This window comes from Neoarius graeffei, chromosome 22 (genome assembly GCF_027579695.1).
Source record: "Neoarius graeffei isolate fNeoGra1 chromosome 22, fNeoGra1.pri, whole genome shotgun sequence".
NCBI lineage: Eukaryota > Metazoa > Chordata > Actinopteri > Siluriformes > Ariidae > Neoarius > Neoarius graeffei.
The window spans coordinates 59192230-59204823 of record NC_083590.1 but is presented as its reverse complement, the minus strand read 5'-3'; the positions used below and the strand labels follow the sequence as shown (position 1 = coordinate 59204823).

The 12594-nt window shown below is 43.0% G+C and overlaps 1 protein-coding gene across 5 annotated transcripts in view; it reads left to right on the top strand.

The window, feature by feature from the left end:
* LOC132870999 (gastrula zinc finger protein XlCGF26.1-like) overlaps window positions 1–12594 on the top strand; it is a 241713-nt gene that overhangs the window by 41199 nt on the left and 187920 nt on the right. For all 5 annotated transcript variants that reach the window (XM_060905121.1, XM_060905124.1, XM_060905120.1 and 2 more), the window contains one exon: window positions 1017–1288. In XM_060905121.1, coding sequence (XP_060761104.1) covers window positions 1017–1288 — 272 coding nt within the window. The remainder of the gene's footprint in view (window positions 1–1016; window positions 1289–12594) is intronic.

Genomic DNA, 12594 nt, shown 5'->3' with positions numbered 1-12594 from the left:
GCTGGGCAGTAGCAAGGGCATGGATGAGATCTTTGAATGGCGACGACTCCATGTGGTGGTTCCCTTCCGTACTCCTGGGTTTCAGCAACACTGTAACAAGTCCCTGATGTGGGTGGAGTACAGAAGCACGGCAGGTGGGAGATATTCACACACATTTATTTTGGCTTTTCAGCTTCACACTCGCTCGATTTTAGGACACACACACACACAGTTGCTTTCTGGTTCAGGGAGCTATCTTCTCTTTGCTCTTCCCCTCCTTTTCTATCCTCCATCATCACTGCAACGCACGCGTGCGCACACACACACAAAACATTATTTGACAGCAGGTATATTGACTTTGCCACTCACCTTCCCCAGCCCCACCCTCCATTCACAAACTGACACTTGGCCACACCCCTGCTGCCATACTCCTCTTTTCCAAATGCAGCCCATGCTGCGTCACAGGATAGCAAAACACACCTGGAGGAAAGTGCTATGAGCTAGCAGAAGACCCCAACCGGCTGTGATTTAATAGGGGCCAAAGAGTATGCCCTTCAGCATGACCCTGGAATGGGATGTTCAATAAGCACATATGGGTGTGAGAGACAGGAGTCCAAATATTTGTATATGGATTTAGGGGCGTCAGTGGCGCAACTCCAGGGTCTTGGATTCAATTCTAAGCTCGGGTTGCTGTCTGTGTGAAGTTTTGCAAGTTCTCACCCACGCTGACAGGGGTTCCTCTGGGTCCACTGGTTTCTTCTTCAGCAAATTGGTTATGCTTACATTGCTACTAAGTGATTTTTTTAAAATTAAATATGAATCCGAGACTGTGATGACCTGGTGACTTGTCCAGGGTGTACCCCGCCTTTCGCCCATAGTCAGCTGGGATAGGCTCCAGCTTGCCTGTGACCCTGTAGAACAGGATAAAGTGGCTAGAGATGATGAGATGAGATGAGTACTAACATACTGTATATGGTCTTAGATATACACACACATTTGTACCTCATTTCTTCCTGTTGTGTTTTCTCTACTCCCAGACTGCGAGGTTTGCAAATCCTTCTTCCTCAACAAATGTGAGATTCATGGACCACCCCTCTTCATCCCAGATACTTTTGTTCCCATGGGAGTCCCTGACCGAGCCAGACAAACTCTTCCTCCTGGGCTAGAAATCCAGAAGTCCAGTATCCCTGATGCAGGCCTGGGAGTGTTTAATAAGGGGGGTACTGTTCCAGTAGGTGCACACTTCGGACCCTACCAAGGGGAGTTGGTAAATGGAGAAGAAACCGGGAACAGTGGAGACTCCTTGGTTGTGAGTTTGTCATCAATTTATCAAAAAGATTGTAGATTTTTAAGGAACAAAATATGATGACTAGATGAAGGTAGCTCCAATTAATTTCAATTTCTTCTTGTCAGTGATATGTGGAGTCATGGTGTAAATCACAAGTTTGATCACAATGTGATCCTACATCAATTCTTTTAGCCAGTGTGGTGGAAATTCACCTGTTAATAATAGAAATATTAGTAACAACTGAATAATGCTCAGGCAAATATTTCTTTATTGTATAATTTATTACTCTGGGCTTGAGAGCTTTGTCGGCAAAGCTCAACAGGTTGAGAATGAATACGTCATGTATTTAGATTAATATTTTTGAAATGTTTATCATACAAGCATGACAAACATATTGACAGAAACTTTATAAGTATAAAGGAGGAAAGTGGCAAACTTGCATCAAAAAAACCCTCGAGGCTCACCTTCAAGAAATCCACATGGACAGCTGGCATTGCAAACAGATCATCCTCCCACCCGACATGCCACCAATACCTTCCCCTGGACATCAGCTAGACATCAGCCCTCCCAAGTGGAGTGAGGTGGTAACAACTGTACGCCGGTCAAGAGCTGCATCATTCCCTGGGCCCAACGGAGTACCATACAGTCTTTACAAGAATGCTCCATATATTTTACTGCTCCTGTGGAGACTGATGAGGGTGGTTGTGGTAGAAACAAGCAATACCAACAGCCTGGAGGAGGGCAGGGGGTGTCCTAATTCCAAAGGAAAAGGATTCTGCTGATATCAACCAGTTTTGCCACATCAGTCTTTTGAACATTGTAGGTGCATTTGGGTAATTGAGTGATCAATCTCATTAAATCTGAAGGTTAATAATTAAAATTGAATCAGTCTCATTTGAATCGTTTTCAGTGAATCATTTTCATTGAATCAGTCTCATATCATTAAATCACTCATGGAATCAGTCTCATTAATCAGTCTCATTAATTAATACCATTAATTTTGGTGCTTAATAATAAATTACCAAACAGCTAAATTATGGTATATTCCAAATTATTATGATCACTTACCATATTACATAAATCATATGCACCTTTTAGAATTCTTTGGAGATTGGGGACTTCAGAGATATTGGAACACAAATAAACACACAGTTTCAGTAATAAATGAATTTATTATACCAAAGATAAAAATGAATAATGGCAGTTGAAATATATACAAACAGTGAGATATACTTGATGAGTGTGGGTGTGTTGTGGTGAAAACAAAAGATTAGTTTTGTGTGCTAATTAAGATGTGTTTGTGTGTGTCAGGCCTGGTGAGGCCTAGCTTGGTTGCTAGCTAAGACAAAGAAATGTTATCTACATAGAACAAAAGGGATTAGCTCTGGTAGTGTTTGTGCTCTCCACATAGCTCTCCACATGTGTTTGTGGGGGAGGAGTTGACTACGTGGCTAGGCCTATGGCCTAGCAAAAGAAAGAAGCTCGCGTGGGATGCTAACTGAGGTGTGTTTGAGCACGTGGTGAGGCCTAGATTAGCTTTGTGTTGCTAAGTGGACAAAAGAATTAGCCGTGTGGTTAGCTAAGGCCCAAGGACCCTACCTCGTGGAGTTAAAACAAAAGGTGTGTATGTGAGTGGGGGGGAGGACCGCCATGTGTTGGAGACAAAAGATTAGCTCTGTGTACCTAACTCCATGTGGTGGAGGCCTTGTGACCCCTTGAGACAATACAATTAGCCCTGGAGGCTAATGGAACAAAAGAATTAGCCATGTGTTTAGCTAAGGTGTTTGTGAGGCCTGTTGAGGCCTGTGACCACATGTTTCTAAGTAACAAAGGACTAGCCGGTAGTTAACCCACTAGCTCATAACAATACTGAATCCACTGAAATCTTGATGCGGTCAAGATGTATAAGGAAATTAAGTATGTTAGTACGGAATAAAGAGAAGCATGCACAGCCTATCTATTAAACAATTGAGAGATTAAAACAAAACAGAACAATCAACAATTCAACACGCTGCGTGTCAAACAATGTAAACAATTAAACTGTTCGAGTTTAAATTCACACTACTTCAATAAAAGCTAATTCCTAAGACTAGGTTTTGATTATGCCCAAAAATGCCAAGTCTTACTTCTGTATCCCGCTTCTATGCGAGATTATGAGAAGATGTCCCGAGACTTTGGAGTTTTCACCATTGTGGAGATCTCCGTGAAGCACAGGGAATTACTCGGAGAGGCTGTTTCACAGGAGCTCATGGAGCACGTCTGTGGAAAGCAGAGAATTCTGGGTCCGACGCTTCGTAGCTTGTGGGAAGAAAACTCTGGTCAAACAATGTGCACAGCGCTTTGAATTAAAACTGCTTGGGCGACAGTCGTGACGTCACTTCTAATACGAATAAAACCAGTTGTAACTCGATTGAGTTAAAGATCGCGCGACTCTGGAGTCTACCTTGGCCAAGGGTAAGAAAGAAATCGCGCTAAATCGTGGATCTTGCAAGAAAGAGGTCTTTTTCTGGTTTGCTTGGGTGGAGCGAGCGATTCCTCCTTGTGTCCGTGTTGAATCACGGCGCCAAAAGAGGAGGAGCTAGGAGTTTCTGGGTGGTTTATGCCTTCCTGGAGGATGTGACGTAGATGATCCCGCCCACGCGTGACGTAGGTCAACGCGGAAGTTGGCTGATGGGAAATGTAGTTTCTTAAAGAGACGGACTGAATGTACCTACAACATTGAAGGGAAGGTTTTCTTCAGCATTTTGTCTCACAGGCTGACAGCCTACCTAGAGAAGAACTGCTACAACCCCGATTCCAAAAAAGTTGGGACAATGTACAAATTGTAAATAAAAATGGAATGCAATGATGTGGAAGTTTCAAAATTACATACATCCCCGATTCCAAAAAAGTTGGGACAAAGTACAAATTGTAAATAAAAACAGAATGCAATGATGTGGAAGTTTCAAAATTACATACATCCCCGATTCCAAAAAAGTTGGGACAATGTACAAATTGCAAATAAAAACGGAATGCAATGATGTGGAAGTTTCAAAATTACGTACATCCCCAATTCCAAAAAAGTTGGGACAAAGTACAAATTGTAAATAAAAACGGAATGCAATAATTTACAAATCTCAAAAACTGATATTGTATTCACAATAGAACATAGACAACATATCAAATGTCGAAAGTGAGACATTTTGAAATTTCATGACAAATATTGGCTCATTTGAAATTTCATGATAGCAACACATCTAAAAAAAAGTTGGGACAGGGGCAATAAGAGGCTGGAAAAATTAAAGGTACAAAAAAGGAACAGCTGGAGGACCAAATTGCAACTCATTAGGTCAATTGGCAATAGGTCATTAACATGACTGGGTATAAAAAGAGCATCTTGGAGTGGCAGCGGCTCTCAGAAATAAAGATGGGAAGAGGATCACCAATCCCCCTAATTCTGTACCGACAAATAGTGGAGTAATATCAGAAAGGAGTTTGACAGTGTAAAATTGCAAAGAGTTTGAACATATCATCATCTACAGTGCATAATATCATCAAAAGATTCAGAGAATCTGGAAGAATCTCTGTGCATAAGGGTCAAGGCCGGAAAACCATACTGGGTGCCCGTGATCTTCGGGCTCTTAGATGGCACTGCATCACATACAGGCATGCTTCTGTATTGGAAATCACAAAATAGGCTCAGGAATATTTCCAGAGAACATTATCTGTGAACACAATTCACCGTGCCATCTGCCATTGCCAGCTAAAACTCTATAGTTCAAAGAAGAAGCCGTATCTAAACATGATCCAGAAGCGCAGACGTCTTCTCTGGGCCAAGGCTCATTTAAAATGGACTGTGGCAAAGTGGAAAACTGTTCTGTGGTCAGACGAATCAAAATTTGAAGTTCTTTATGGAAATCAGGGGCTCCGTGTCATTCGGACTAAAGAGGAGAAGGACGACCCGAGTTATCATCTGCGCTCAGTTCAGAAGCCTGCATCTCTGATGGTACAGGGTTGCATTAGTGCGTGTGGCATGGGCAGCTTACACATCTGGAAAGACACCATCAATGCTGAAAGGTATATCCAGGTTCTAGAGCAACATATGCTCCCATCCAGATGACGTCTTTTTCAGGGAAGACTTTGCATTTTCCAACATGCCAATGCCAAACCACATACTGCATCAATTACAGCATCATGGCTGCGTAGAAGAAGGGTCCGGGTACTGAACTGGCCATGCTGCAGTCCAGATCTTTCACCCAGAGAAAACATTTGGCGCATCATAAAATTGAAGATACGACAAAAAAGACCTAAGACAGTTGAGTAACTAGAATCCTACATTAGACAAGAATGGGTTAACATTCCTATCCCTAAACTTGAGCAACTTGTCTCCTCAGTCCCCAGACGTTTACAGACTGTTGTAAAGAGAAAAGGGGATGTCTCACAGTGGTAAACATGTCTTTGTTCCAACTTTTTTGAGATGTGTTGCTGTCATGAAATTTAAAATCACCTAATTTTTCTCTTTAAATGATACATTTTCTCAGCTTAAACATTTGATATGTCATCTATGTTCTATTCTGAATAAAATATGGAATTTTGAAACTTCCACATCATTGCATTCCGTTTTTATTTACAATTTGTACTTTGTCCCAACTTTTTTGGAATCAGGGTTGTATAAGACAGTAGTGAGACCAGCTGTGATGTATGGATTGGAGACCATACCCTTAATGAAGAGACAGGAGACAAAGTTGGAGGTTGGGAATTAAGCTAAGACAGATGAGACTGAGATGGTATGGGCACATCCTGAGAAGAGATGCAGAGCATGTGGGAAGGAGAATGTTGAGGATGGAGCTGCCAGGCAAACGAAAACGAGGAAGGCCAAAGAGGAGATTCATGGATGTGGTGAGAGAGGATATGAAAGTGGCAGGTGTGGTAGAGAAGGATGCGGAAGACAGGGAGCAATGGAGATGAAAGATCCGCTGTGGTGACCCCTAATCGGGAGCAGCCAAAAGAAGACGACGACACTGGTTGTATCGGTATGAATGGTGATGCCACAGTAAAAAGGTCACACCTGCAATGCATGGTTAAGGAGATTAACAGTTCAGTTGTTTAAAAAAAAAAGACTTAGAGCATACATTTCAGCCCTTAAAGAAATGAAGCAGAAGTGGTTACCTGTGTTCAAATGTTTTTTTTTTTCAAAAATATTAAATAGAGAACATACAGAATAATTTCATTTTAACCAAAAATAGACCTATTTTGAACTCCGGTTAGAGCATGTGCTTGTATTTTGAATGACTAATACATGCTACCGGATGTGTTAGCAGCTTTTCTGACTCAAACAAGCTAAAACTCTACAAATTCAACAGTGCACTGTTTTAAAGCAAGGAGACGATAGTTGGACATGCTAATGTTAACATTCCCTAACTAAGCTAAAGTTTGATGAATGCTAATTATCAATGCTAACTTCTGCATTGACATTATCTGTTTGCTGTCTTAAATTGATAACCATAGTATTGTTTGTACTAGTGGATGACTGTAGTAGATACTGTAAAGTTAATGCTATCAGTCTCAAATCAAATGGTGTGTTTTCAAATTGCTTCGGCCACCATGGTCACCATGGTCGAGGTAACTCATGGAAAACACTGTAATGAGTGTTGCCTCAAGTTTTTAATAAATTATACAATTGCCTGTCTGATTTACCTATCTTTTTATTCATTATTTGACAGTCTGCTGTAGTGCAATCTGGGTCATATCTTGCGAATTATCTTATTGCCCATCATAATGTGTGTGACATTCTTCATAATCGATAACCAACTTTAATTTGGTGTGCCTTGACGTTCTGGTTTGACCTTTCATGTGCTTCAGCCCCAACAAGCTTGAAAACTTCTGGTACATATGACAGTCAGTTACGGTTGGGCAAGTTACAACAGTTTTAAATGAACATGCAGCCTAGTCCATCTCTAAAGTCCTTCCCATGCCATGCAGTTGGGCGCATTGGGCGGCACTGATCTTCGTTTCCGTAGCCCTCGGTCTCTTGCCTATACAGCTAGGGTTACAGTGGGGGCTAGTCCTCTGGTAACCGTGAGCGGTAACAGCCTAGTCTATTGCTATGTTTTAATGCCCGTCTTAAGCTCTTCATTCTGGTCCTCGAAAATAGCATTGCAGGCCAATTGCGGGGGTGTCATCTGGCAGTTACCCCCTCTTAAAGGAGAACTGTTGTCATTTTTAAACTTGTTTTATTTCTTAATTAACGTGTTATTCAATTAAGTTTTCGGTTTTATTAACCTTATATCGTGACTTGTATTGGCGTATTATATTACACTTATCAGCCTTTTTGGTTTTTAGCCATGTTGAATGTAGTTCGTATCGTCCATGGCAGGTGTAGCTTATCCGTGCGATCTTCATGAGACTTGTGCAAGACTTCAAACGTGAAGTGTCAGCGCCGCCATTTTGAAAACTGTTTACACAGTGGCCAGATCGCCATATCATTCAGGGCTCGAAATTTGCGGTGGTCCGGTTGCCCGAGGCAACTTAATTTGTCATTTGGCGGGTAATTCCTGTCACTAGCCAGCCTGGCTGGCTAGTTGAAAATAAAAAATATATATATGAAGCAAAGATTCAGACACACCATCAACTAAAGCCGCCACATATTAAGCACGTGCCGTGTCTGTGTTCATCGATGTGTGTATCGGCAGGATGGAAACTATCAAAGAATTCCGAATCATATCGTGTACGAGTCAGGCTGTCGTTTTTTTCACTACTGCGCATGCATATAACGCATCTCGTTGAATATTGCGGTAATCACGTGTAGTATTGGACCAGGTGGGTGGAGCACAGAAGCACGGCAGGCCAGAACTGAGTTCTCAATTAACTATTTATTGCTAGCTTTTCAGCCTTTTATCACTTCCCAGCCCCGCGCGCGCACACACACGTGTTCTGGTTGGGGAGAGAGAGCTCCCTTTCTCTGCTCTCCTTTTAAAGGGCACGGTCACTGGGGAAGACACAAACACAGGTTAATCCCCATCAGGTGCAATGATTCCACCACTTACCTTCCCTGACTCCGCCCTCCATTCACAGACTGACGCTTGGCCACGCCCCCGCTGCCACATCACGTTATCAAATTCAATAGATGTGGCCACATTATCGCCCATTTAAACACGTGTTTTTGTTGTTGTTTACATCTACATCTGCCAAAGCTACGTTGCCATGTGGAATTTTCTGAAAGGTGTACAGAAACCACCAGAGACAGGGCCAAAGCGAACTTGGTCTTAAGAGGAGAAAAAGGCCGCCGAGAAAGCGTACGAGCAGGAGAAACGACAAAGGACTTGTAAGCAAACGTGGGACCAGGGTAGGCCTTGGCTGCAATACGATTTTTATGGAATAGTTAATTTTTTTCAAGTTGATTCCTAGTCAATATGAAGCTCCTAATGCTTTCTCTCTCATAAATGGTTAAATACAGAAAGCATGTTGGACATATTTTGGGTGCTATAGTCATGATAGTAAGTATATTTGCTTTCAATACTCATACACCAAGTTTTCCAATATATTATTATTTGTTGATATTATATTATGGTGCTCTGTGTTGTTCTCATTTATGTATTTAACAACAGTATCAAAATACTCGGGTTTTGAAATAAATGCACATTAGTCATGAACAATGGTAACTATTCTCTTTTGCATTATTTTTGACAGAAGTAAAATTCATACATGAACAAATTTTGGCTAGTTGATTTTCTGTTTGGCTAGTTACTTTGGAAGGTAACTAGTCCGGCTGGCTGGTGAAAAAATATATGAATTTCTAGGCCTATCATTCCAATTTAGATTAATTTTGAGATTTGCTAGCTTCATCAGTGATGAAATGTCAGTCTTGTGTGCTGTGGCCCGTGCACCTGAGGGTGTGCCTTGGGCTGCGCCCGCTCCGAGTGGACTCCAGCACGCGTGCCGGGAACAAGGTGCATCTGAGCTCAATTAAGGAACTATGTGTTTGCCTATTTAAGGAGTGTGCTGATGCATTTGCATCACGAAGTATTATGATACGCATGTACGCATTACTGAGCCTTTCTACCCGTTGTTTTGATTTCCTGTTTCTCGTTCATGTCCTCGCTTAGCCTTTGATGTACTGTTTGTGCCTTGACCGACTCTTTTGCCTATATTCTCATTTTTGATCTAGCCTGCTGTTTTGGGCTGTTTGCCTGTGTATATATTGTTTCACTGTGTGTGTATGTAATATACTAGTGCATCTCAAAAAATTAGAATATTGTGAAAAAGTTCAATATTTTCCATCAGTTATTTAAAAAAGTGAAAGTTATATATTATAGAGTCATTACACAAACTAAAATGTTTCAAGCATTTTTCTATTTTAATTTTATTCAGTATGGCATACAGTACAAAAACATAAAAAAAAACATCTCAAAATATTAGAATATTTCATTTCGAGTTTGAGTAAAACAGTATGAACATGGTATATCTCTTGGTCTAGTTCAGTACACACAGCCACAATCACGGGGAAGACTGCTGACTTGACTGTTGTCCAGAAGATGATCACTGATGCCCTCCACAAGGAGGGTAAGCCACAAAAGGTCATTGCTGAAAAGGGTGGCTGGAAAAGGTGCACAAGCAACAGGGATGGTCTTGAGGCTGGTCTTGAGAGGATTGTCAAGAAAAGTTGATTCAAGAACTTGGGAGAGCTTCACAAGGAGTGGACTGAGGCTGGTGTCAGTGTATGAAGACCCATCACGAACAGACATCTTCAAGAAAGGGGATACAACTTTCGCATTGCTAATATCAAGCTACTCCTGAGCCAGAGACAATGTCAGAAGTGTCTTATCTGGGCTAAGGAGAGAAAGAAATGGACTGTTGCTCAGTGGTCCAAAGTCCTCTTTTCAGATGAAAGTACATTTTGCATTTAATTTGGAAATCACGGTTCTAGAGTCTGGAGCAAGAGTGGAGAGGCACAGAATCCAAGGTGTTTGAAGCCCAGTGTGAAGTTTCCACAGTCTGTGATGAGTTGGGGTGCCATGTCATCTGCTGGTGTTGGGCCACTGTATTTTATCAAGTCCAAAGTCAACACAGCCATCTACCAGGAGATTTTAGAGCACTTCATGCTTCCATCTGCTGACGAGCTTTTTGGAGATGCTGATTTCCTTTTCCAGCAGAACTTAGCACCTACCCACAGTGCCAAAACTACTACCAAATGGTTTGCTGACCATGATATTACTGTTTTTGATTAGCCAGCCAACTTGCCTGACCTGAACCCCATAGAGAATCTATGGGGTATTGTCAAGAGGAAGACGAGAAACACCTGACCCAAAAATACAGATATGCTGAAGGCCACTATCAAAGCAACCTGGGCTTCAATAACACCTCAGCAGTGCCATAGACTGATCACCTCCATGCCACACTGCATTGAAAGTATTGAAAGTACATTGAAAGTACTGCATTGACAGTAATTCATGGTAAAGAAACCCCAACCAAGTATTGAGTGTATAAATGAATATACTTTTCAGAAGTTGGACATTTCTGTATTGTAAATCCTTTTTTGATTGATCTTAGGGAATATTCTAATAATTTGAGATACTGGATTTCTGATTTTCATGTGCTATAAGTCATAATCATCAAAATTAAAACAAAAAAGGCTTTAAATATTTCACTTTACATTGTAATGAATATAGAATATATGAAAGTTTACCTTTTTGAATTAAATTATAAAAAAAGGAACTTTTTCATGGTATTCTAATTTTTTTTGGGGGGGGTTCACCTTTATTGGATAGGACAGTGTAGAGACAGGAAATGAGCGGGAGAGAGAGACAGGGAGGGATCAGGAAATGACCTCGGGTCGGAATCGAACCCGGGTCCCCGGATTTATGGTATGGCGCCTTATCCACCTGAGCCACGACGCCCCAATGGCATTCTAATTTTTTGAGATGCACTGGTATATTTCGAAGCATTCTCTCCGCCAATCCCTTCTAGACCCCATGCTGGCCAATCATACTCAGATTGAAAAGTCTTTCAAAGAACACAAAGCAAACCTCTCCAGTACCCTGGAGTAAACCCTGGAGGAGAATTCGACCGATAGTCGAACCTCGGATCCAGGAGGAACAATGTGGTTTTCGTCCTGGTCGCGGAACACTGGACCAGCTCTATACCCTTCATAGGGTGCTCGAGGGTTCATGGGAGTTTGCCCAACCAGTCCACATGTGCTTTGTGGATCTGGAGAAGGCATTCGACCATGTCCCCCGTGGTATTCTGTGGGGGGTGCTTCGGGAGTATGGGGTTCGGGGCCCTTTGCTAAGGGCTGTCCGGTCCCTGTACGAACGGAGCAAGAGTCTGGTTCGCATTACTGGCAGTAAGTCAGACCTGTTCCCAGTGCATGTTGGACTCCGGCAGGGCTGCCCTTTGTCACCGGTTCTGTTCATAATTTTTATGGATAGAATTTCTAGGCGCAGCCAGGGGCCGGAAGGAATCCTTTTTGGGAACCATGGGATTTCATCTCTGCTTTTTGCGGATGATGTTATCCTGTTGGCTTCTTCAAACCAGGCCCTCCAGCATGCACTGGGGTGGTTTGCAGTAGAGTGTGAAGCGGCTGGGATGAGAATCAGCACCTCCAAGTCCGAGGCCATGGTTCTCGACCGGAAAAGGGTGGCTTGCCCTCTTCAGGTTGGTGGAGAAGTCCTGCCTCAAGTGGAGGAGTTTAAGTATCTCGGGATCTTGTTCACGAGTGAGGGAAGGATGGCGCGTGAGATTGACAGGCGGATTGGTGCAGCCTCCGCAGTGATGCGGTCGCTTTACCGGTCCGTCGTGGTGAAGAAGGAGCTGAGCCAAAAGGCGAAGCTCTCGATTTACCGGTCGATCTACGTTCCGACTCTCACCTATGGTCATGAGCTTTGGGTAATGACTGAAAGAACAAGATCGCGGATACAAGCGGCTGAAATGAGTTTCCTTCGCAGGGTGGCTGGGCGCTCCCTTAGAGATAGGGTGAGAAGCACAGTCACTCGGGAGGAGCTTGGAGTAGAGCCGCTGCTCCTCCACATCGAGAGGAATCAGCTGAGGTGGCTCGGGCATCTTTTTTGGATGCCTCCTGGACGCCTCCCTGGGGAGGTGTTCCAGGCATGTCCCCCCGGGAGGAGGCCCCGGGGAAGACCCAGGACACGCTGGAGGGACTATGTCTCTCGGCTGGCCTGGGAATGCCTCGGTGTTCTTCCCGAGGAGCTAGCCGAGGTGTCTGGGGAAAGGGAAGTTTGGGCTTCCATGCTTAGACTGCTGCCTCCGTGACCCGGTCCCGGATAAGCGGAAGAAGACGAGACGAGATGACAAATTAAGTCGCCTCGGGTGACCGGACCACCGCAAATTTC